Source organism: Perna viridis, chromosome 6 (assembly GCF_037379345.1).
Source record: "Perna viridis isolate PV_CMFRI_1.1 ecotype Kerala chromosome 6, ASM3737934v1, whole genome shotgun sequence".
NCBI lineage: Eukaryota > Metazoa > Mollusca > Bivalvia > Mytilida > Mytilidae > Perna > Perna viridis.
In genome coordinates, this window is record NC_142450.1 from 26,339,540 (window position 1) to 26,366,026 (window position 26,487).

Genomic DNA, 26,487 nt, shown 5'->3' on the forward strand with positions numbered 1-26,487 from the left:
ATACATGTAAATTGTACAAAACACAACATTGCTTAATTAAAATTGTACTAGCATGTACATGTATATGAGATGCTTGCTTCTTTATGCAGAATGTGTTATTTAGGAGATCTGAAATCCATAATCATTTTTGTTTCAGAGCCAATGCCTGTGACTCAGCTATCACCCTCTGTGACAGGTCAACACATTACATTGTCATGGAAACCAAATGTAAACAGTACACAGGATAGTTACTATATTTGGTACAGACCTCTACTAAATGTCTTCCCATCACAGTGGAAACAGGTCTTTACTACTCATCTTCAGACATCCTTGAAGGACATGTTTGCTGGTGAGAGATATGAACTGATTGTGTTTGCTGTTAGTTCTTTAGAGATGAGCATACCAAAAAGTGCTTATGCTGAAGTCTGTAAGTATTAAAGAAGTGATATAAGAATTTGCTGATGTGTGTTTGTACCATAAGTACCTCTGCTTAAGTCCATGAGTATTCACAAAGTGATTGGAAAATATGCTGTCATGTGTTTGTACCATTAATGTTCAGTTTGAATCGCATGGGTAGCATTTAAACCAGTGATTACATGTAAAATGTTGTCAATATTATTTCCAATGTTTCTTGAACCGTAAAAATGAGTCTTTAAGTGTAGGAATTTAGATTAAAGGATAAATTATTTAATTTAAACTTTTAATTAATTTATACCAAAACATTGCATATATATGTTGTTAAAATTTTAACTTGAAATTGACCGATTGAATTTGATTTTTAGTTCCACTGAAACCATCACAGTTGAGGGTGACTGGAGTTTCAACATCTACCATCTCTTTATCATGGTCTTACAATAAATCAGCTACATACACTGAAGACTTTGAAGTTTCCTATGACTATTTCCATAGCAATGGGGAGCATAAATTAATTGTTGATGGTGGCAATGAAACAACAGTTATTACTCTGGAGAACCTGGTCTCTGGGGAGACATATCAGATTGGTATTAAAAGCCGTTCTGCCAATATGACTTCTGAAGAAACCAAACTTAATGTCACTGTCAGTAAGTAGTATTATGATAGCCCCTTGCAGGTCCGGGTGTCAAAAGAATAGACCTGCAGCAGTGCTAAGCTTGTCGTAAAAGGCAACTAAATGGTGCTCAGAACCCTAGCCATGGGCTAGGGCGCTCTGCCCACAGAGCAACTGGGATGTGTGCCCCAGGTGGTGGAATGGGGTACCCCTGGCACAGTTCAAGTACACTTTTTAAGTTAATATACACATGTTTGAAAGTAAAACTTCTTCATACAGCTCCTATGATTAGTTTTAAGGATTTTGACTTGAAACATTTTTCGTTTGAAATGTCAATTTAATGTTGACAGAGGTTCTACCCACTAGATATTTTCCCTCTCTTTAATAGAAGTATCATAAACAAGCATTGGAAATAAACTGATTTTTGTCTCTCCAGGACCTGAATGTTTAACAGCCCTGTTAGAAGACACTATTGGAACTACCAGTGACACAGTATCAGTCAAATACACTCAAGTAGTAAACCAGTTTGATCAGTATCGATTTACTCTTGTCAATGATACTAACAGACCAGCTATAATCAAGAGCAGAGGTGACACTAACAGAGTGGTGACATTTGATAGGTTGATAGGCGGTAGTTTGTATGTTGTTGAAGTTGTGACTGTCAGTGGAACACAGATTAGTAAAGCTAAAAATATATCTATTTTTACAGGTAGGTGGGAATTATCTCAATACAATATGTATATAGAGGTGTTTGATTGAATATTTGGGGTAATTGTAATTGTAATCATTAATTGGCTGTAATTGATTACATTTCTTCAAGTAATCATTGTAATCATTAATCAGCCAAAAATCTTTGTAATTTAATTTAATGAATTACTTTTCAAAATACTTGTAATTCTGATTACTTTATGATTACAATGGAAATATTAAAGCCTCAAATGGTATCTATGGATAATGCATTATGTCAACAACAATTGTTGATTATTCAATGCTTCTTTGTGTAAATTTTTAATTTGTTTTTTTTTTCTTCTTTTTTTTATGATGCTAATTCAATACCAACAAGTGAAAAAAATCTAATTATTTTAATGAAAAAAAATGGTTGCGAGAGCTATCAAAAGCTCCTATACAATTGCTTTGATGAATTTTATAAGAAGAACAAAAGTAAAAACCAGTGGTATTATGGCTATTTTCTTTTATATTCAAACATCACTAAGGGCATAACTGTTTATGAAACAGGTGCAATGATTCTTAAAAATAAAAGTGAAAGTCACAAATTGTTATATCGAATTTGTTTATATTTTAAAGATGTATGTGGTTTAATAAATTGGTGAAGATTGATGTTCTACTATACTTCAAAAAATGATATTACTTGTTAAATTCAAAGAATTTAAGGCCTGATGAAAAATACAAATAACATAAACAAAATTTTCCAAACCTTTCAATTAATTTATATTTATTTACAAATTCGTCGTAATCAGATGTAATCATGATTACTTGCCAATGTAATCATTAATTTAATCAATTACTTTCAGAAATGCTGTAATCATTAATTTAATTTATTCATTCATATGACAAAGTAATTGTAATTTAATCATTTACATTGAAAGTAATCGAACCCATCTCTGAAATGTACTGGTAAGTTTTGTTAAAGAATTCATAGGACTATCTTCTGTATTAACTTACAATTTGTTTTTATTATTTCCAGCTCCTAACAGACCCCATGTAGAACAGATAAGCACTGCCACTGAAATAGAACTCATAGTCAACAAACCTATAGGGAGGGTTGATAGTTACCTCATCAGCTGTGCATTAGACTCTTCCCCCTGTGGAAGTCATACAATAGATGCTGCAAAAAATCCAGCTAAGGTCGAGTTTAAGAGCCTCAGACCTTACCAGAAATATAAATTCCAGATTATTGCTCTAGCTGGTCTGAAGAATATTTCTTTTTTCATGGAGATTGAGACAGCACAAGCAGGTTTGTACATATACTAGAAACTTCTTGTTACCTGCAATGTTAGATAGATTAAACAAGTCTGTCATATTTTTTTATTTTCAAAATATATATTGAAGGAGGATTTCTATGGTATGGTATGGCATAGTGTAGAGAGGCAAAAGAAATTAAAACTTAGTTGTCAAAGAAGACAATGTCTGTGTTTTAGTCTGGTATTGATTTTTTTTAAAACTAATGATGTATTTATCTTTTTAGCTCCCTCTGAAGTACAGAACTTACAAGTAGTAGAGACATCCCCAAGGAAGGTCAATCTGACCTGGAATGTTCCTAAATCAACCAATGGTGTCCTTACTGCCTACGTTATAGAATATAGAGGAAGAAAATCTGATCTGGTAAGTCTCAGATATGTGTTTTTGTTTTTGGGTTTTTGTGTTAATTTTGAAATTTGAATGAATTTGCGAATGCTTATGTTTTGGGTTAATTTTGAAATTTGAATGAATTTGCGAATGCTTATGTTTTGGGTTTATTTTGAAATTTGAATGGACTTGCGAATGCTTATGCTGTGGTTAGGAGCATAGATTAATTGAAGATACAGAGTTAAATTACAACCAGTGTTGAAAGATGACTAGTGAACTCTGTGTGTACTGATGATATGATTTTAAATACATGTACTCTACCCTATCAAGTACAATTCTTTAGCAAAACAAAAATTATTTAAGCAATATGCTTTTATTTCAAATTTTGTATTAGTTGAAAATCATGGAAAATAATAGGATAATATCTGCATTTTTTATCCATTTCATAAAATGTGAATAATAAAAAAGAATGCTGTGAAAGTACTTTTATTTGTGGGTACCAATTTGGTGGTTTAGAGAAAAATTATCAGTTCATTGATTCTTGAATTTGTTCATTTTACAAGTCTATCATACAAACGAATGGAAAATTTCCTTTTTGTTGGGAAACAAATATTTTCTCAGTATTAAAATTTGTACCTACTAGTATATGTATATCATTGTTTTCAGCTCATATTAGGCTGTTTTATTACATTATATTCTGTAAAATTGTTTATAGGACCCAGTGATTGACTCTGATGTACAGACTATCCCAGCCTCAAGAAATCCAATGGACTATGCCTTCAGTGATTTGACAGCAGGACTGAAATATACTTTCCTTGTAAGTAATGACATTTTAATGTTCACTCAATTAACATGAAACTGCACAATATTATACTATGATTGGTGATTGAAAGACCACATAAATAATGAATATAAAAGATATACTACCTAAGCTGATGTTATTTTCAATATGTGTCAGAGTTGTTGGTAATAAAGGATAACGTTTAAAGTTCAATAGTTATGACATTGGCAGTTATAAGTTATAAGTATAAAATTAGTCATAAGTTATATTGTAATTATAGTATCATGATTATAGAAAATTGTATTATGACACTATAACTTACATCTAATTTTATTCATGTACTCACAATTTATTGTGAAATTAATCCCATTTCTCTCTTCTATATATATGATTAATTATATGATTACAATTGAATATACACTATTTTTAGCAACAAAAAAAAAGAAATTAGTTTTTGTTCTAAGAACATACAAAAATCATACCTGCAGAAGTCTTGTCACTTTCAGGAAAAATTTAGGACAGTAACCTTGAGGAAGCCAATAGTATAGACAGCAAAATACATCATTTGACATTTTATTAGCAACTCTGTGTGTATGTCTAGAAAAACGAAGGATGCTTACCCTACCGGTGCACCTGGTCCATGCTCCCACTTTTTAGTGGCATCCGGGATGCTGACTTACTTTTGTGTCTTTGTACATGATATTTTGATTATTTCCTGTTCTTTGTTGTGTGTACCTGTTTTCTCTCTTTAGTCTTTGTCCTCTGAATACATTCTATTAGTTTCGGCTTGAATCTTGGTTCTCTTGATTACTATTTGACATAATTCTTGAAAGTAAATACAAACAAGAGGCACAACATAACAACAAAGTGTTATTATCATTATAGGTGTCAGCTAAGACTATAGCTAAAGGTAACCCTGTCTCTATAGAACTGACCATGAGGACCTACAGTAAGTGTTTTTTTTTTCTAATTAAATAATTAGTATATAATCCCAGTTGAAGTTAGAATATTTAGGGTTCTATTTCTTAGTAAATAACCTCAGCTTAAGTTTATAATTAACTTCATTAATTGAATAATATTTACCTTTTTTTGCATGACTTCATTTAATATACAAACTTTGTATTTAATTTGTTTCATCATCTATTTCTTGGTTTCATAAAAAAAATAAAGATAATTTCTTTTCAAATTGCATGACTTAGAAAATTTAAGTTCTCTTACTAAATGACTAATATTCTAATCTAGACCCCAAACTACGAGTTGGAGTAACATCAGACATGGCTGCCCCAAGTACTCCTGAAGACAAAACTTCAACTGTCACACCATCTACAATACCAGTTAAATTTGTCAATGCTTTCTCAGATGACTATGGGGAGATAATCCAGTACACAGTCATTGTAGCAACTAGCAACAACAACCAATATCTAACTACCAGCACTCTACCAGGATGGAAAGCATATAAGAATGACCCATCAATTAAGGCTTACCAAGCCATTGCTAACTGTTCTGATTTCTTTTCATTGGAATCAACATGTGGTAATCGTATGAAAATTCAGAAAAGATCAGCTGGAGAAGTTGACTTTAAGACTTTTGTAATTGGTAGCGAGACAAAATGTCAGGATACGCATTACTGTAATGGGCCACTAAAGCAGAATACAGAATATTTTATAAAATTACGAGCCTATACAAGTGGGGGTTACTCTGACACTGAATACTCAGCGCCTTTCAGAACAGGTTAGTATTATCAGGTAACCAGCTTATACACTTAGGTTAACAACAAACAAAAATAATGTTTGCATGAATTTAGAATTTTAAGTTAGTTTTTTCAATCAAATAACTTAATTTTTGGCCAAATTTCACATGTGAAAATCGGTTTATAGTATAGTGAATGGCAGGCTGGAAAATTATTTTTGTAACCCTTTTCTCAGCAACTACTATTTGCAGCCTTTGATATCATGTACCATATCATGGGAACAGATTTCAGGACTGTTGCACATCGCCTTCCTGTTTAACAAAATTGATCCACTTCTGTTTTGACCCATCTTTATTAAAAGATTAGAGAAGCCTGACACACCTTCTATATTTATTAATTTAATGCAGAGTAAGTGTGATTTGCCCTGTTGTAACCCATCCATATGTCTGTTAAATGGAGTCCTTCGTATGACCTTTCATTTGTTGGTGGTAGATAACAATACTTTACCCAGATAGTCACTGGCATCAGAAGGTGTACATGTGTTAAAGCTAAAATATAGAGATCAAGATTAGACTGAATAGGACCCTCAGAAAAAGATTACAATTACATGCCTAGTAAACTAAGGTGTATGTGATAATGAAATAAAAAATAAAAATTCAATTCAACAACGGTAGAAACGAATGCAAATCTCTTTAATAGATTTAATGGTTAATTGACTAATTTTTGTACCATGTAATAAATGAGACCTATAACATTCATTTTTAATGAAATGTAAAATTCTGTTTCTTATTTTGATTTATTTTAGATTCCTGAGTGTATGATGACCGAAGGTAGCTCACAGTTATCATATCAACCTCTCTGTTCATTTCATCAACATTTCTTCTTATCATTTACCATCCATTAATTACATAAAACCTGCTTATTTTAAAACACTCCTATTTTTATGATGACACATTCCAACCTTTTATGTATCAAGAACTTCAAGGGAAATAACTCATGTCTTAATGTTATCAGGTTCAGTGACAGAAGATAGCAGTTATGGAGGATTGATTGGTGGGGTTATAGCAGCTGTGGTTATCATAGCTCTAATTTTATTGGGAGTCCTATTTCTACGCCGCAATATCAGGTCAAAGAGCAACATGTACAGACAGGGTCATGACCACAGAATGACCCCAAGGTCATCTCTCAGAAGTCATAAAAAGAGGTAACTACTTAACAAGAATGGAAAGGGTATTACAAGATGTAATTTTGTATCGTTCAAAAGAAAACTCCTATAGTAGAAAATTGTTGAAAGTTAACCACTTATATACTCTATGTCACTATGTCATTGTCTAAATATGTGATTTTCTTAAATGCATACAGTAAATTGTACTCCCTTTACTTTAAATCTTTAAAAATAGATTAAATGCAACAAGTTATATAACTGATAAAGCCCATTGGTTGTTAATTAATGTAGCAATTTTTTTCTGCTTTAATATAATCTTGTTTTTATTGCAGACATACTGTCAATATAGCTAACTTCAGAGAACATGTACAGTCAATGTCAGCAGATTCTGACTTCAAATATGCTGAAGAATTTGAGGTAGGTCTATTTGTCATCATTCAACAATACTAAGCCTTTTTATTGATAGTTTAATGGTATTTTTCTCATCTTTAGTGTGACATGTTAATTAGGCCAAGTATAGTGAGTATAGGCCTTTAAATTTGGTGGTGTATGCTTCTTTGTTACATTTGTGCCTGGAATATAAGAATTTTAATAATACTTCATATCAATAACATTACAAAAAAAGTTAAGCATTTTATGTCAGATTTGATATTGTTCTTAATAGCAGCCATCAGCAAAACTCATTTTGATAAGATACTATTGAAAAATAATCATGTATTGGGAATTTTCAGTTTTACTAAAGCAGGATTTTTATCGATATTTTAAAATCATTATCAGTAATTTATAGCGCAACTGTAATTTTAAATGTACACATTAATTCCCAAGTACTAGTAATACTCTCAAGACATTAATTACCAGTCCATATAAAATTTAGACACTGCCAATGGTCAAGTGATTCATGGTGAAGAAAAACCCACCAAACGAACGATGCTTTTTTAATAGTCTACATATGATGTACCTTCACATAACAACAATCATTTATGCATTCAGATCTTCAATTTTTAGAAAATCTTACATTCATCTCTCACTAAAATTAACTGAATGAAACCAAATCAATTACGATAACTCTTGCAAAGTACCAATTTTATGTACAATCTATGTAATTTTTATCTCAAAAGCAAAACAATGAGATAAAAGAATAATTAAGGGAACCAAGGTTATAGCGGTAATCCGAAGAATGTAATCCAGGGACAAAGACCAGACATGGAAAACAGACATACACAACAAGGAACATAAAGTAACTAAAACCATACATACAAAGTAACAAAAGCAAATAAGCGACTCAGACTCCACTAAAAACTGGGAGCATTGACCAGGTGCACCGGTAGGGAAGGCATCCTCTGCTTTTCTAGAGACGCCTGCCGAGTTGCTCATAAAAAGTCAAGTCCGGGGTAGACAAATGAGGAAAGGAAAATTATGATACATTGAATAAATCAGTTTTCATTGCGCAGATGGATACACTATAGCGATCCACAAGTTCATGATGACGACCATAAGACTTTTGTAGTCATGACTGCAATCTTGTAGCAACATACACCTGTTCCAGAAGCCTATTTGTTAGAATTCTAGCGTGATACAAAAAGTCTGCGTAGTTTTGGCAACCTCTGGCATAACGTGTGAGTTGTGATATGAACACTCCATACACAGATGGTGAAGGGATGAAACTAGACTGGTTATGTGATCAGTAACTGTTTCAGAACAAGAAATAAAACTGAATTCGGTGGGTTTTTGGTATGCATGAATCACCTTCTGTCAGATTTTTAGAAAGACTACTACTTAAAATGTTATTGTTGCAATCAACAGGTATTTTGATACATTATTACCATTATCAAAAATTTGTATTTAATACAGGTAAATTATTCATAATTTTTTTGTAATGACAGGACCTGAAAGAGATAGGGAGAGATCAGGCATGCTCTGCTGCTGAACTTCCTGTCAATCGTGGAAAGAATAGGTTTACCAATATCTTACCCTACGACCATTCACGAGTCAAGTTACTGCCCACTGATGACGAAGAGGGGTCTGATTATATCAATGCAAATTATATGCCTGTACGTAAATAGTTATATGCCTGAATGTAAACTTATGTTTTTAAATCATTGCAAATGTATTTGAAAATATCCACGAGAAAGCATCTGTGAATTAATATTTTTGCAATATTTTAAATATTTAAAAAAAAATATGCAACTGGGTTATAAATGTACAAAATGTATCTGCAATAATCATTGCTTGGACATTGAATGCTGAAAAATATGTTTCAAGTTTTAAAAAAAAGGATTGAATTTTGAATAAAAGTTATTTAAAACTTTGTACACACATTTTTAGCCTGACAAAGGATTCTCCAATAAACCAAATGAATAAAGATAGTTGTGTTAAATCTGTTGACTTGAGAGCCCATTATGAATGCTCTAAGACTTTACTATGTTTTTTTCCTGAAAATTGATACCAAAGAATATGATAAGTATCAAAGTAGAAGTCTATTTTATTATGCATGTTGATTTTTTTTGGCAGGGTTTTAGTTCAAAGAGAGAGTACATTGTAACTCAAGGACCCTTACCTTCTACAAGGGATGATTTCTGGAGAATGATTTGGGAACAGAACTCTAGGAATGTTGTCATGTTAACAAAGTGTGTAGAGAAGGGCAGGGTAAGTCTCAGTAATCTAATCCCTAAATAATGCTCCTGTGAAAGATGACTTATTTATTATGTATTGCACACAGATATAAAAATCATCTTCTTATTAAGATTTTTGCTGTCATGTCTTATTACTTTTGCTTCTTTAAGCCGTCACATTTGAAATAGGACTCTGTCAGAAAATCTTATGTAATGTTTGGGGAAAATAATGAGGGAATTTTTGGTCAGAAATGCATGCATGATTGCTGTAGGATATATTGCTTGAATAAATTGTTGATAAATCCAGAGTTTAAAGTTAAGAAACACTCCATCTAAGAATCATGTAAAATGTGATTCATGGTTTGAAAGCCTACATATTTTTATTTTTGTATTTTGTTTAAAATGCTGAAGTCAACAGACAGTAACATGTGGCTTTCCATATAACCCTTGTTCATAAGAGATATAAATTATATAGAATGTACTATAAAATTCAAAATTAAGGGAGATAACTCTGTAAATGCCCCTGAAATACAATAGAAACTGTTGGATTTGCAATGTGAATTATCTCCTAAGAGCAGACAGATTGGAATGAATGATTATACATTTCATCACATAGACCTAAAACACATCTTTATAAAAAAATAAAAATATATAGCCTTTTTTTGTGATGTATCGCATATTACAGAATTTGCATGATTCTTACTAAGACTGTTACTTTAGTTTTTTTTTTCACCTATCTTCAACACCAATTTCTGTTAGAAATAGGTTTTTAGAATATTTGTCAATTTTAATACTTGTAATAAGATACAGTACATGTAATGGTGAAGTGTTGAATATTCTGTTACAGGAGAAATGTGACCAGTATTGGCCAGTTGGGTCTGATGCCATATTCTATGGAGATATACAGGTAGCAGTACTCAATGAAACAAAGTTCCCATCCTGGACAATCACAGAATTTAGAATTGCACTTGTATGTATCTGTGCTAGGCATAGATTTCGTTTGATAACTTTTTTCACAGAGAACATGTATTTTCTTCCTGTCTCTTTATATCTCCCATGTTATTAAATGAATTGAAATAAAAGGGATACTGATATTCAGGTGTGCATGATATATTATTGTGTTTAATGCTAAAACTGTAAAAAAAAAGATTTTTTAGATAATAATAATAAAAAATGATTTAAACAAAAACTGTTTAAAATGGTTCTTTAAGAACTTTGTCAAGTAATAGTTACTAATGTTGAATGATTATTTCAGGGTGAATTGACTCGTCAAGTCAGACATTTCCATTTTACAGCCTGGCCAGATTTTGGTGTTCCGGACAAACCTCAGACTTTGATAAGGTTTGTCCGAATCGTCAGAGAGAAGATGTTCAGAGAATGTGGTCCTGCTGTTGTTCACTGCAGGTAAAGTATATTTTGTCTGTTTTCTTTCAACTCTCCCAACTATGCAAATTCCACTAAGATACCCAGCACAGTATTTTGACATTTTTTTGCTATAAAATGGGTTTCACACTTTTCTCAAGAAGATTGAAATGACTTTTTTCCAATGAATGTTTTACCACTGTTTACCTCTTAAGATGGAGTTGTTAATGGTTAAAGAGGGGGGTAAAATGTAGTAAAATTGGATGTGTGTATTTTATCATTGCTCTTTTCTATATATATTTCAGTGCGGGAGTTGGTAGATCAGGAACTTTTATTGCCCTGGACAGATTACTGCAAGAGATTATTGACCATGATGTGATAGACATATTCAATGTAGTAGCTGAAATGAGGAGAGAGAGAGTTTGGATGGTGCAAACAGAGGTACGTAGCATTTGCTTTTCATTAATTGGAAAAGAGGTATTGGTAGGTAGACTGTTTGCATGCTTTTCTATTCTAACAAGTATTTTGTAGTACTAATTTTACCCTTGTCTTGACAAGCCCATGAAAAAGCCCTTTCCCAAGAATTGACAAGTATAATGAACATTTCTGCTTTTCCTAATGAAGGAAAATTTATTTCCACCAATATGTGGCACTTGCACAGATTTGTAAAAGTTAATATATTAACATGAATTTTCAAAAACTAGAATCACTGAACATAACCTCAAATACATGATGTGCAAGAAACTATGAGACTTTTTAATAGTTTGTTCAAATATTATTCATAAATAATTTTTTATTCTTTCTATCAAAGCTGTACTGTAATGTCCAGAGCATTGTTAAACAAAGCTTACGTAGGACTTATGTGCATGCAAGTCCCTTTAGTTTGTTAAGGATTTAAGTACTTCCCTGTTTTAGAATCAGGCAAAATATGTAGAAGGTGTGGCTCATGAAGAATAAAAATGCAGAATTTTATTGCATTAACTAAGAATTTTTACCTCATTACCTCCAGAAATAACCATCAAAGTGTTTGTAAAATTTGCCTTTTTAAGATATTGATAGGTCAAATTTAGTTGCAATGCACTATGGAAAAATGGCTGGAAAATGTTCCCACTCTTCTTCCTTATATAAGCAGTAAAATAATATCTACATCACAGATGCTTCGAGATAAATTTAAATAGCTTTTCAGTTGTTTTCTAGATGTATTGAATATAAATGAGGCAAAAAAGACCAAATTGCAGAAATATGATGTGCGACCCATTGCCTGGTTCTTACACAGAATGGTACTTAAGTGTATGTAAGTCTTGTGATTGCTTTTGGAAATGATGCCCTGTTCATAATTGATACTTTATTCCTGAAAAAATAATTGCCTTTACCCTTCACTTTTACTATTTATGTTTGCTTTCTATTTTTAGCAACAGTATGTGTGTATACACCAGTGTTTACAGTGTGTGTTAGATGGTAGAGAAGAAGAACATGTGTATGAGAACACAGGCAATGTCAACCAGGCATTTGAAGGTCAGTAGATATACCTGTGAAGGTCATTTTTTAGTATATTTATAGAATTAGGTTTGGTGTTGTTTAAGTGTTAGATTTTAGTTTTTAGATTTTCTCTTTTTAAAATCCTTTATAGATAAGAATGATGAACATGTATCTGAAATGTCAAATACATTAATTTGAGAGTACTGGTTTTATCTGGGAAGGTATTTGTGGGATGAGGATTCATTGTTTTACATATTTATGCTTTTTTGCTACTGAATGTTTTTAAAAAAGAGACAAAAAAATTATAAGTCCAAACTTGTGGGTGTCAAGGATTCTAATTTTTAACTTAAGGTCGTTATATATGTCAAGATAAAGTTCATGTTTAATTTTGATTGTGATTTCAGTTTGTGAAAAAGGTTTGTTAACAATTTAATTGTTATTTTGAATTTTTATATTTATTCTTTTTTCTATTCATTTCAAATTAAACTAATATGTTGATGTCAGAAACAAGCAATGCATCAATTTCTAAACATATTATTGGCATAATGATACACAAAACAATAAAGAATAACTTCTATTTTAATTTTGGAATTTTTACAATAGACTGAGATTTGTCTTGTTACTAACTTGAAAATGCTACTACATACAGTTTGGAATTTTTGCATGCATTAATGCAGCCTGCATGATATCTATTCCCCATGCCCTAAGGCATTGCAAAGCATTATATTTCACACTATTTTGGCATGTTATTGTTGAATGCTGGTTCACTGCAACTTCTTAAATGCAAAGCAACTCCATTGTACACTGAAATGAATTAGACATACAATTTTATTCTAAAGTTTTTTTGTGTTCTGAAACAGTTATAAAATTACAATTCAAATTTTTCAGGCAATAGTAAATTTTGCTTCAGAAGGCTATTTTATGGGTTAAATTTTAGTTTTTGAATCTGAATGTGGTTATAAAAAAATAGGAATATCAGAAATGTTAATGCAACCTTATCTGACAAACATCAACTATGTAAGTAGTTAAAATTAAGAAAAAAAAGATTAAACTGTTTTTTTAAAGCGTGGTATGGTCTTGCTTGCCTGTTTTAACTTTCACTAGCAAAATTTTGTAAAAAATCTTTTTTTGTCTACCAAGTAAAAATTAATAGGATTTAAACTAAATGGTACATGTATTGAAGTATCAAAGCAATGCTGTTTGGATCTTATTACATTTCTTTGGTTTCCAAAAATCAATTTGAATGCAATGATACATTTAGTATGATATGCTTTTTGAAAGATGTCATGCACATTTGCAAATTTATCTTTTTTAACAAAACCAACACAATCCATGTATTTTAGTACAGCTCTGCCTAAAAACCAGGCAGAAGGTTATAATGGATTATTCATGCATTTCTTAATCCCAAATATTTTTTTTTATTTTGAATCCTTCTGTAGGCTCCATCAAAACTGTTTTAGGATTCCTAATTTAGGATATATAAGTGTAAAAAAGTAGTCCACTAGAGATATTAAAACTTAAAATTTGGTTATGCTCTACTACAGAAAAAGTATGGGAAAATTTCCTGTCAGATTTTTTATACTACAGCCTGTCAAAATGTGTTTCAAGATATATAGAAGTTCCGTAATATTTTTTTTATTGGAAATCCTTCTGTATTCAAAAATAAAAGTGCATATGAAAGTTGCCCACTGGATATTAACACTTAGGTTTTGGTTATGTTCTACTACAGAAAAAGTACAGGAAAACTTCCCACCAGAATTTGTACACTATAACCAGTCAAAAAAGTATTTCACAATAAGTAGAAGATCCAAGAACACGAACAGAGGAATAGTTGTTTTAGGACCTAACAATGTATTTATACAGTTTCATTGATTATCTTAAGATATGATGAATCACCCCTGCCTGATTTTTAGGCGGAACCATACTTAAAATTTAATTGGCTTTTGTTTTTGTTTTTTTTTGTTTTTAGTTACCGAATGTTATTTGTTTTTCTTTGCCTTACCTTTGTGACTTGATTATTTGATCTATCTACAGTTATTGCCCATGTTTTGACAGTTATTTTTCTTTACAAACGTTATAGGTGACATAGTGGTAGAAGGTAGACCGTTGCAAAAAAAATTTGTCCTTTGTATGAAATTGATGTATTATAAGATATTTTGATACTGTCTTTTGGTGCTTTCCATCATACGTTCAAAGACAATTTAATTATGTCCACCTTTGATTCACTTGATATGCCATACCAGATGTACCATTGGAGTACTTGTGTCATATTATATTTTGACCCCAAGGTTAAAATATGCCAGCAAATAGTGAATCGAATGGTACCTCCTAAAGAAAAATACTGATACTGAAGATGTTTGTTCTTTATCATTTTTTCCTTTTTTTTTTTTCAGATGATGAAGGAATTAATGTAGAGGTTCCATGACTAGCCGTGGTGGATGAAAGCTATACGTAGTCATCTTGTGCTCCCAATGTGTCAAATGTATCAATCCATGTTTCCATAGATACAAATCCTTATATTGTGTTCCAGTATTTGTGTAGTGGATGCAGCACTAAGTTCTATGTGATATATTGTATTGTGCCTTTAAATTTTTCTCTTACAGAAAACTTTTAAGGAAATATCCAGAATTCAGATGTGGTTGATTTTCTGCTAGATAGTATTGTAAAGAGATCAGGGAAAGTCGGTGTTGCAAAAAATGTGATAACATCATAGTTGTGTCACTTCACTTTCGACTATAGTGCTTCATAATTAGAAACTAGATGTACTCAGAAAGTTATTGGAATATGTGCTATATGTTTTTTTTAAAAAGCCTTTGTATAAAAGAGTTGTATATGACTGTTGGAAGAACACAAATTTGAAAGGCATTCATGTGCAACCTTATCATAGATTATTTATGAAATCTTTATTATATCATATAATTGTTTTTTGTTTCTTTTGGCATGCTACTTAATACTTTGTACTTTAACTGAAAGAAGTCTGTTATTTTTGCTTTCGGATTATGGCTTTCATTTTAAGTGCAAAGCAAATTTTTCAAACAATTTGATGGTCTGAGTAAATCTTTTATTGCTTTAGAGGTCTCCACTAAATGATTTAAAATATTTTTGTATTAGAGCAATCATTGAAAAATTGATGTTATATGTTCAGTCACTTCACAAACTAGATCAGTTTTTTCAACATTTTTATAATTATCAATTAAAACTATTATTTTATTTAATGTTATAATGGTACTCTTATTTTTATGATAGGTTATAACAATATTAAATTTACATTCCAAGATCAAAAACAACTCTTTTGGTTGTAACCTTTCAACTTTTTATGTAAACAATAACAAATCTAATTATAATTAGACTAATTGTTCCTTTCAGTCACTGTATGTAGGATCTAACAAAACTGCAATCTACTTTCTGTTCAGTTTTTGTTAAAATGGCCTTTTATATCAGCCAATCAGATATCAGGTTTCTTCATAATGAAAGTATTATTCAGAGGGAAAAACCAGATAATTCTGAAAAGATCTTCTGAACAGAAAGTACCGATAGAAAAGGATGAAATAAATTAGATTAGTAAAAAACAATTATCTTAATTAGTAATATGCATCAAACCATATGATAGGGGAGTCATTTTGCCAATAAGATTTTATCTTTTGCATTAATTGTATGTTTATGTACTAATATACTTGCCTATAATGTAACAATGGAACCTCTCTAATACAACACCAGGGTACTTAAATAGACAGTAGAATCTGATGCTTACACATACAGTTTTCTTTGGTAGTAGTGGTTGAAATTTTCCTCTCAATCTGATGCTTACACATACAGTTTTCTCTGGTAGTAGTGGTTGAAATTTTCCTCTCAAGATTATAAGATTAAGATTCTGGCCTAACTATGTGGTTTTTATAAGCATGTTAAATTTGAATTTCATCGTAGAGAATGTGGTTAAATTATTTAAATCAAGTCTGAATGTGAAATTGGTTTCTCACATGAAATTTGTAGAAGAATCTGAAAAAGGGCTAGGAAAACTATTGTAAAATTTTAATCAGTGCCTTTTTGTTAAAAGTTGTGCACATTTTTTATCACTCACCTAGTATGGAATAATTTGTTTTATCCTTAAATTGATACTTTGTTTATATTCTAATAATTTTCAAAAAAAAATCTGACCCCAGTGTATGTTGGATTTAACAGGTTCCATTGTGTTATGTATTGATTATAATGAAATTATTATAGGTGCTATTATGAGATTACAGACTACTATTTTACCTCCATTTTCTATGTCTAGATACTTTGTAAATATTTGATATTTTGTGTAGTGCCTTCCTTATACCCTTTATAGATCTGATCCTGATAGAATTCTAGTCTGTGTAGATCTGATTTTTATGAGTTATACAATTAAATGTCATACATGTGTGCATTGTCTTTGTAGGACTAGTACTAACAAGGTATTATTTGAATTTGGAATTATTTTTAATTTAAGAAAATAAGTAAAAAAAAAATTAAACCTTACCTTAACTAAGGGGGTTAGTCATGCCATCATGACTAAATGAGGGACTACTTTCTAGCCACTAGGTCAAAGGACAGTATAATCTTTTTCAAATTAGAATTTCAACATGGCCTCCCCCTCTCTTACCTCTTACTCTATGTCATCTTGTAGATGGATAACCCTTATAAGAACATCCCTTTGGATGTCATATCAAGGGTTCACACAAATACATTATAAACTGACCAATCATATGGTCTAAATGGTCCTTGTACCAGTTATATATAACAATATGTATTTTGATTTGAAAATAGCTCAAAGAGAGTTCCTTATGTATTTGTGTTTGTCCCTGATGTGACTTCCATTAGAATGTTTTTGGATCTGCTTTGAGCAGACAGTATTTGGAATGATTTCAAACATATGGTCATACACACCTATATTTGTCATCTTCTTTTTGTCATTGGCTGATAATTCACAGTATTTTGTTTCTGTTGGTAGGTAGTACATGTAATTGGATAGTTAATTGGGATAGTGAATAACCAAGATATGATCACATTTTATCTTACTGAGTTCTTGACATGAGTGATCATATTTTGGTTATCCTTTTTATTACATTGATTTCCTCTTTAGTCCTTGCTTTTTTCAACACAAAATTTAAATTTTGTGAATGGTGGATTGATATTGGTGTTGTGACGTTTTGGTGGGAGAAAGTTCGACAGAGAAATTACAGCATTTATTTTACGTGTAAATTATCAAAATAAAATTTTACACTTGGAAAATTCAGTAAATAACTACTATCTTTATAATAATAATTGTTGTTCAACATGTTCATGATTAAATGATAACATGTTTGGAAGCAGTGGTCAATTTATTATACAAATTATGTCTAGGTTGAAAAAAAAAGAGAAGAAATTGTTGTTATTTTTTAAGTGATTTATGTCAATGAAATACATGTAGATATGGTAATGTATTTAGACTTTTTTGTTATTGTATGGTTGTACATTATATATTGGTATAAAAGTATCTGGTTTTTTTTTTTTTTAAATATGCAAATTATATATTTTTCATATGAAAACTTTGAGATTATATATACTTTTTTATATTTTTGATTTCAAACAAGGTAATATTACAATGTAAACAAGATTTTGTGTGTTCTAGTTTGTCAAATATTATTGTAACTTGATTCGATAAGTTACATTTTTTTATTTGCATTAATGAAGTTACTGGTTGTTGAAATATTTATCCAAATATTCTTGGAACATATCTGGTTGTGTATTTTATAAACATTCCAATTGAAATACATCTGTAAAAAAACAAAAAACATAATTGATCCTTAGTGAGGAAGTCATAACAAAAAGTAACATTGTGACATCCATACATGTTAACCTTAGGAACAGTCCATGTGGGAGATTCTCCTTCATTGACACAGTCTCGTGAAGGTGATTTTTATGTAAAAGTAATTTCCATATGTAAAAATGCTATGTAGAAGGTGGTGTCTGAAAAGGACTTGTACATCCCTATTTTTTTGTTTGCAAACCATTAAAAACTGTTGTGTATTACATTGGCTACTAACAACCTTACTGTATTTAGGAAGTCAAATAGCACCTTCCAGATATTTATTTGTACAGGCTTGATTCAACTCCACATAAAGTATTTACACAGGGCATTAATTATATTTGCATGTTTTACATTGAATTGTTGCATTTTCCATACATTGTATATCAAGTTATCCAGTATCCAGTAAGTGTATATAAAAGGGAACATTGAGTTATCTCCCTTTCTGATCTTTGACAACTGAAGACATCTAGTCAGATGCCACAATTCCTTATATACAAGAATTGCTAGTCTTATTGATGTTGTTGTCATGGAAATTCTTTTGAAGGGGTATACTTATCATAATTGGAATAGGTTTATTGCTATTATAAAATATTGCTTAAGTGATATTGAAGAGCCTACTTAGTATTTGAAATAATTTTTGTCTTGATTGACAAATCACAAGACTACATGTAGAGGCTTAAAATTATATCTGAATTTACAGTAGGTGATGAATTCATAAAAAATGCACTTTATACAAAATTTTATATTATATTGTCATTATACATGTATAGCAAACTTACTTTTCCTGACAGCACAAAGTATTTGTATCTGTTCTCTTCTCACACATTGTATTGCAATTACTTACATTGTGTAAATTCTGACACATTTTTGTTATTTGTAAATGATATTGTCTTTTGTAATTATAAATGGGTAAAGCAATGAATTTGTTATGTCACCCAAGTACTAATGTAGTTATAATGTTTTAATTATTTTTGTAATTGTCTAAGAAATAAATTGTATGGAATCTTAACTATTTCGCTTCATATCCTTATCATGCTGTTATTAAAGGAAGTTATCCCTTGCCAGGGGAGATTCAAATCTCCTTCACAGAAGGTATATTTGCTATTTCAAAGCTTTATTCCTCTGCCACACTCATTACTAAGCCCTACCTCTATATGCTTATAAGCACACTTTTTTCTCATCCTGTATAGCAGAGCCTATAAGCTAGTGTAGTGATATGTAATAAATCATGAAGCATTTTTATAGGCCTGTGTAGAAGATTAGGGAGCTAAAGACTTTGTAATGTCATTTATGGTTGTAAAATGGTATCATGTTTTTGTAAGCGGCATCAACATCAACATTGTTGTTTATGTCAGGAAAATAACTCCAGTATAGTGCATAAATCTTCATGAAGTTGTACCTCAGGTGCCATACCACAGAATGAAGGCTAGAATTTTGAGAGTTGTGACTAGAACCATTTAGGAATAAGGGGCCATAAACGAGCATTTTTTTTATGTCCGACCAATTACTTGACTTTAAGTGCATGGATCTCTTTGAAATTGTACTACAGGATGTCATATCATAAAAGCTGAGTTTGATTTTGGTGTTGTGACCTGAACCATTTTGCAATTTAGTGGCCAAGAACAAGCATTAACCACATGATGTCTGGGCAATAACTTGACTGAAGAATAGATCTTCTAAAATCTTACTACAAGGTACCATATCACAAAAGAGTACCAGGAATTGATTTCTAGGGTTATGAATTAAACCGTTAAGGAATTTAAAAGAGACAAAAAACGACAAGAAATAAACATTTTCATGATGTCCGGACAATTACCTGACTTAATTGATATCTTTGATATTGCACTACAAGGAGCCATAACACAAATGGTACACTAGAATAACTTAAGGGGTTGTAACTAGAGCTTTGTAAGAATAAGGGACCAAAAATACTTTCCTATTGTCTAGATTATATGGATGGATGCATTTGAAATTGTACCACATACTGGAACAGCGCGGTTATAAAGAGTAAAAAAAGGACCTCTTTGATTCTGGTCAAATTCTTATTCTGTGTCAAATAATTTAATTATATTACCTCAATCAAATTTCAGAGCTGTATCATGCGTGATTGGGTGTCCATACTTGCTCCAATTTCGACTTCACTGGTGTGGTATTATCAAGCTGCGCATTTTATTGTGAAATGTAGCAGAATCCCTATTTCTATTTCTATTTAAAATTGGCTCATTAACTTCTAAGATATTGATCAAACTGAAAAGTAGTAAGCCTAATAAGTTATCTTCAGATATTTAGTGTGTATATACAGCATTATGGTACGTTGTAGTCTGCTTTGGTTTAAACTTAAAGGTGGAAGTTCCATAAGACATTGAACTTTGTGAAATTAACACTAAATGGACAATAGTGGTTCTAGATTTTAACTAGTATTATATTAAGTAGCACAGACAAAAAGACATTCTACATGTATGTACATTTGTACATATACTTGTCGGGCTTTATTTTTGTTAACGAGAGCCATTCCCCATATGGACGGGTATCATAGTAAACGCACTTAATTCCTCTCATATTTTTTAAGCGGATCAGTTATTAAGTGAATGCCTTTTTGATGCAACACAAGTTCATCATGGATTTTATGCAAAACGCTGTATCCAAAAGCATGGACATTGGTATTGTTTAAAGAGACTAATGATCATGTAGTTTCTTTATTTCGTCTCAATATAGGAGCGTGTAACAATCATAAGCTTAAAATTCATTTCACAACATCTTTCCGTATACGGTTTTACCCAAGCCTATAAAAGTGTATGATATCTCTGGACTGTTACAAAATCACTATATGTAAAGTCTATATTAATTTAGATTTATCTCATTTATCTATTGGATCTGTATCAAAATCACGAGGACATCCCTAACTTTGACCTATAGTAAACTACACTCTGTCTCTTTTTAATCCGACGGATATATAGCGAGGGTCGTAGAAAATCTGACACACAGAACCATGCTTAAAATTTGTATATTTGTAACACTGCTGGGGGTATTAGTATACTCTGCACCAACACAAGGTAGGAATATTTATATAGTTATAGAATTATTTCCTTCTTTATTTTACATTTTTTAAATAAACATATGTACAAATACAGGTGGAATGGATATATATCGGACATTTTAGCAATATATTCATTAGTTATATATATAAAATCATGATAATAGGAAGACAGATTTAACTTATAACTTGAATCCTCCCTCCCTCATTTTGTTGGTAAATTTTGTAAAAATTTCGACAAAAAGAGAGAAAATGATAGCATAGAGTTGGACCCCCTTCTTTTTAAATTTCTTCTGAATTGGAAACCCCGCTCCTATTTTATACATTTCTGGATACGAAAAACCTGACCGCAAACCATTGTGGTGCACCGTGTTGGGAAAATTGCCACGTTCCTTGCACGTTAAAGAACCCTGCTGTGGTATTGGATAGGTGAAGGAACCTCGGTTCGTTACAGGAGGCTAAATTGTCCGACCCAACCTATCTCTTCCTATTTCAAACGGCAATCTAAACTAGTCGATCCTATTATTCTTGCGTCCCATCCCATTTTCATTTCATCATCATTTTATGTTCATTTCATTGTCCATTACATGTTCATTGCCTGAAATATTGCTGCTTGGGGGTTATACTACAACTAATCAATATTCTACGAACATTTCCCATTTTCGGCTATGATGTGAACAGTCACATACATGTCTATATGCGTGATATGGAACAGTCTCCATTCTTTTATCAAATATTCTTTGATAACAACTTATAGGTTATCATATTTATGTTTGTTGACTTAAAATGTTACACACTAGTCTTACAATTATGTTTACAAGTGAGGCTGGGCATTACTATATATGGCCAACGTTTTAAGGTCAAATAGCCATATTTTTTGGAACTCGATCCATCCTCTTTTTCTTTATAGTACCCAGTTCTCTGATTCAGAGGGATTTAAATTGTGATGATTCCAAGTCAATGTAATATTTCGAACTTAGTAATAATAAATTCATGGACAATGGTATATCTTGAAACCCCATCAGATGATTCCATACGTGTATATCATGTATGTTTTCGTTACCGCAGATTTCAGAGGGAAAACGGCCGTTTTTTTGTCAATATCAGTTGTTCTCATTTAGTATTGTCTTTGTCAGTTGTTTTCTTTTAGTATTTTCCTTGTTAGTTGTTCCCTTTTAGTATTGTCTATGTCAGTTGTCCCCGCTTTTAGTGTTGACTATGTCATTTGCTCACGCTTTTAGTTTTGTCTATGTCAGTTGTTCCTGCTTTTAATATTCACTATGTCAGTTGTTCCCGCTTTTAGTATTGTATATGTCAGTTGCTCCCGCTTTAAGTATTGCCTATGTCAGTTATTCCCGTTTTTTGTATTGCCTATGTCAGTTATTCCCGCTTTTAGTATTGTCTTTGTCAGTTATTCCCCCTTTTAGTATTGTCTATGTCAGTTGTTCACGCTTATAGTATTGTCTTTGTCAGTTATTCCCGCTTTTAGTATTGTTTTTGTCAGTTATTCCCGCTTTTAGTATTGTCTTTGTCAGTTATTCCCGCTTTTAGTATTGTCTTTGTCAGTTGTTCACGCTTATAGTATTGTCTATGTCATCAATCCCAGCCTTTAGTATTGTCTATGTCAATTGTCCCCACTTTTAGTATTGTCAATGTCAATTGCTGACACTTTTAGCATTGTCTATGTCAGTTGCTCATTTTTGCCCATGTTAAGTCTATGCCTTTTCTATTAATTTCGTTCCAAAAGTGGCCAAAATTGTTTCTTGCGCAAAATGTTTTAATGTGTTGTAAATGAATTATCATATCTAATAGAAGTTTAGCTAAATAAAACGCACTTCACGCCCCAAAATGGCATTCTTTATAAAGTCTTTATATACGATAACGTATTCTTAAACATATTTTATATGGTCTTTTGGTATCGAAAGTTCCTTACCAATCTACTAACCACCTCTTATTTTATTGCATTATTATAGATGCACCACTGGAATCAACAGGAAGCAGTAATTCAATAATGACAGGTACGCAACCAACAGCTGTGACGACTATGCAGTCAACAACGGGCATGGCAACAACCGCTTCAGGAACTACGATGATTTCAACCGTTGCTCAAGAAACAACAGAAAATAGTAGATCCTCCGTCTCCATGGGAACGGTAACAATGATTTCAGGGTCAACTAGCGGTTCAAATTCATCTACTACAGAATCAAACATGACAACAGAAAATTCAACTATGACACAAGTTCCAGTCACAACTTCCAGTCATACAAATAATCAAAATATTACAATGCCCACTGGTGGAGTGACAACTCAAGGATCAGTGACAACTAACAACAAACCAACAACAAACACTCCAAAACCAACAACTCAACCACCAACAACAACAACAAAAGCAAAATCTAAATTTCAAGGTGGTACTTTTGTTGGTGGAATAGTTCTTGGAGTAGGTTTAACTCTGATAGTTGCTGGCGTTATTTACTATTTGAAAAAGAGAGGAAATAAAAGTTATGGAAGAGTCAATTAAAATGTTTTGTGTGTTTTTGCTTGTGTTTTGCTTGTTTTGTTTGTTGTTGTTTTGAACAGCTTGTTTTCTGTTCTTATACTTGAATGACCGGCTGTTTATTTGAATATTGTGTGCTTGTTAGTGTTTTGTGTAGGGATATGCGTTTTGTTTGTTGTTATTTCTTGTTTGCTCACTAATGATGATTCAAAGTACAACCATTAGACTAAGTCATAAATCTAAAAGAAAGATCAACACTACTCAATACGGGATTAAAACTTACAAATATTTTGTTTTAGACTTATTTCTATGCTCTTACATTTTACTGCTGTCTGTCGTTACTTGTGAGAATTATTTCATCATCATACTTCATATATTTACTTGATGTCATCAGTTCTTAACTCCAGTCATCCATTTCTGTGTTGTAAACCGATACGATTTGAAACGCGATTGAGAAAGGATCACTCAAATTGCATTCATTTATCTCTTTTCTACAAAAATACCTTGAATACTTTTCATTTATGTCTATTGCAACAAAAAATACCTTGTTTACATACAAACAAAAGTTAAAACCCTACAGCGCTTTTGATTTTTGCTAGCTGGTTCCCACTTCACAAAACGATCATATATATTCACAAATAGCCTCCAGACAAACACGTGAAAGAAACGGCCATGAATTGGAAAAATACTATGCTTGACAAAAGCTGCTACAGCATACACACATGTAGCCTATGGCACATTGGTAGTTCAATATAAGTATCTCCTGAAATGTATTTAAGTACAAGTACATATAAAATTCAAACATTGCCTTTGGTAGAAGTGATTCAAGGTGCAGAAAAAAACCACGGAACAAACGTTACTTTTTCATTCTTTATATGCTATGTTACTATTACAATGTAAGCAGTTGGAATTCCGTTCCTCCATACCCCAACCTAGCCAGACAACCATTAGCACTGCTGGAGTAATGCTATGTTACTACTGCAATGTAAACAGTTGGAATTCCGTTCCTCCATATCCCAACGTTAACCTAGCCAGACAACCACAAGCACTGCTGGAGTAATGATATGTGACTTTTACAATGTAAGCAGTTGGAATTCCGTTCCTCTATACCCCGACCTAGCCAGACAACCATTAGCACTGCTGGCAGGAGCGTAGCTGCCTATACGGAAATACGCAGTTGCGTACTTTCGAAAAAAGTAACAAAAATAAAAACACACATTTTAAAAATGAAATCAAGGTTATTTATCACTTATGCATACCATGAACGTAGTATAGACTCTGAAAAACTGGCTCCAAATCGTTAAAATTCAGGAGTTTCCCTCAGGGCTTTGCCTTGCCGGACTCACTGAGCGACTCCCCCCCCCCTCCCGCTCCCCCAAGACCCCTCGCCGTAATTTTGCGTACAACTAGTCTTTTCTGGTTTTTATAAAGACCGATACTTAAGTAGCTGTCTTTGTAAGAATCATGCAATATCTGAAAAATGTGATACACCCCCAAAAAAGGCTACATATTTGTTATTTTTGTAATTAAGTTGTTTTATGGGTCTATACTATGAAATGTGTAATTATTCATTCAAATCTACCTGCTCTTAGGAGATAATCGACATTGAAAATACAGTAGTTTCCATTGTATTTGAGCGCCATTCACAGAGTTTTCTCCCTTAATTTAGAAATCTACAGTGCATTCTATATGATTTTTATCTCCTAAGAGCATGGGCTATGTGAAAAACCACATGTATATTTCTGTTTACTATGACATTTCAAACAAAATATCAAAAATAAAAATATGTAGGCTTTCCAACCATGAATCACATTTTGCATGATTCTTAGCCGGAGTGCTACTTAAATGATTTTTAGTATTAATTTTAAAGTCATTATGTACTAGTGATCTAGTTAATATTGTATACTTAATTAATGACCGTATTTCTTCACATTGATATAAGAACTTTCCTGTTGATTATTATTCTTTGCTGCCTACATGTATATAAACTTAGACATATTTATATCAATGGAACGGAGTTGGAACATTGTGTCATAAAGACACTATGTGTATGTTTGTCGTTTGTTTTTTTCTAGAAGGTGTAAAGAAAGAAATGCAGCATTTGAGGGAGTTAAAATTTTCAATTATAAATGTGTTAAACAGAAAAAAAGCCATGACACAACAGTAGGGAAAATGGAAACAACTGAACAAGATATAAGTACATGTGAATCAAATATGACCAAATGTGGCCATCGAACTTTTGAAGGTTGGTAGGGTTACAATAAAGACATACTGTCAATTGGCATAGACATTTTAACCTTCCATCCATATAAGACACCACAATAAGTGGTCCATGTATTAATCACATTCACAGGATACCATACGGCTTACTTCTTTCAAAGCGACGTTCATTCATTAAAGTCAACTTGTAAACAAGTGCCTAGAGATACTATCATCATAAAATAGTCACATATGAATTTCCTCTGTATTTCAGGAACAAATCCTACACATATAGAAAAAGAACAGATATGGTGAAAATTACAAATTCACCAGCGTATAACATAATACAAAATAGTCAATACTTTTAGAGATCACCAAAAGGTCTTCAAGAAGTGTAAACACACCTTAGTAATCTCTGGAAGGACCCGACAACTAAAGTAATAAAAACGATAACAATTCCTAAAAAGTAATATAACAACAAAAAGGCATATTAATGACAAACAACTCCTGACATTGGACAGGCGCATGACATCTGTGGTGGTGTTA

The 26,487-nt window shown here is 31.9% G+C and overlaps 1 protein-coding gene across 2 annotated transcripts in view; it reads left to right on the top strand.

The window, feature by feature from the left end:
- LOC148614276 (tyrosine-protein phosphatase 10D-like) overlaps window positions 1-24,035 on the top strand; it is a 42,370-nt gene extending 18,335 nt beyond the window's left edge. For both annotated transcript variants that reach the window (XM_088588293.1, XM_088588292.1), the window contains exons 14-31: window positions 137-406; window positions 762-1,040; window positions 1,443-1,715; window positions 2,712-2,981; window positions 3,213-3,349; window positions 4,029-4,130; window positions 4,980-5,043; window positions 5,337-5,825; window positions 6,799-6,988; window positions 7,282-7,366; window positions 8,833-9,000; window positions 9,461-9,595; window positions 10,409-10,531; window positions 10,817-10,965; window positions 11,229-11,364; window positions 12,336-12,438; window positions 14,796-21,264; window positions 23,219-24,035. In XM_088588293.1, the coding sequence (XP_088444419.1) occupies window positions 137-406; window positions 762-1,040; window positions 1,443-1,715; window positions 2,712-2,981; window positions 3,213-3,349; window positions 4,029-4,130; window positions 4,980-5,043; window positions 5,337-5,825; window positions 6,799-6,988; window positions 7,282-7,366; window positions 8,833-9,000; window positions 9,461-9,595; window positions 10,409-10,531; window positions 10,817-10,965; window positions 11,229-11,364; window positions 12,336-12,438; window positions 14,796-14,827 (3,005 nt within the window). In that variant the 3' untranslated portion in view covers window positions 14,828-21,264; window positions 23,219-24,035. The remainder of the gene's footprint in view (window positions 1-136; window positions 407-761; window positions 1,041-1,442; window positions 1,716-2,711; window positions 2,982-3,212; window positions 3,350-4,028; window positions 4,131-4,979; window positions 5,044-5,336; window positions 5,826-6,798; window positions 6,989-7,281; window positions 7,367-8,832; window positions 9,001-9,460; window positions 9,596-10,408; window positions 10,532-10,816; window positions 10,966-11,228; window positions 11,365-12,335; window positions 12,439-14,795; window positions 21,265-23,218) is intronic.
- The last annotated feature ends 2,452 nt before the right edge of the window (window positions 24,036-26,487 follow it).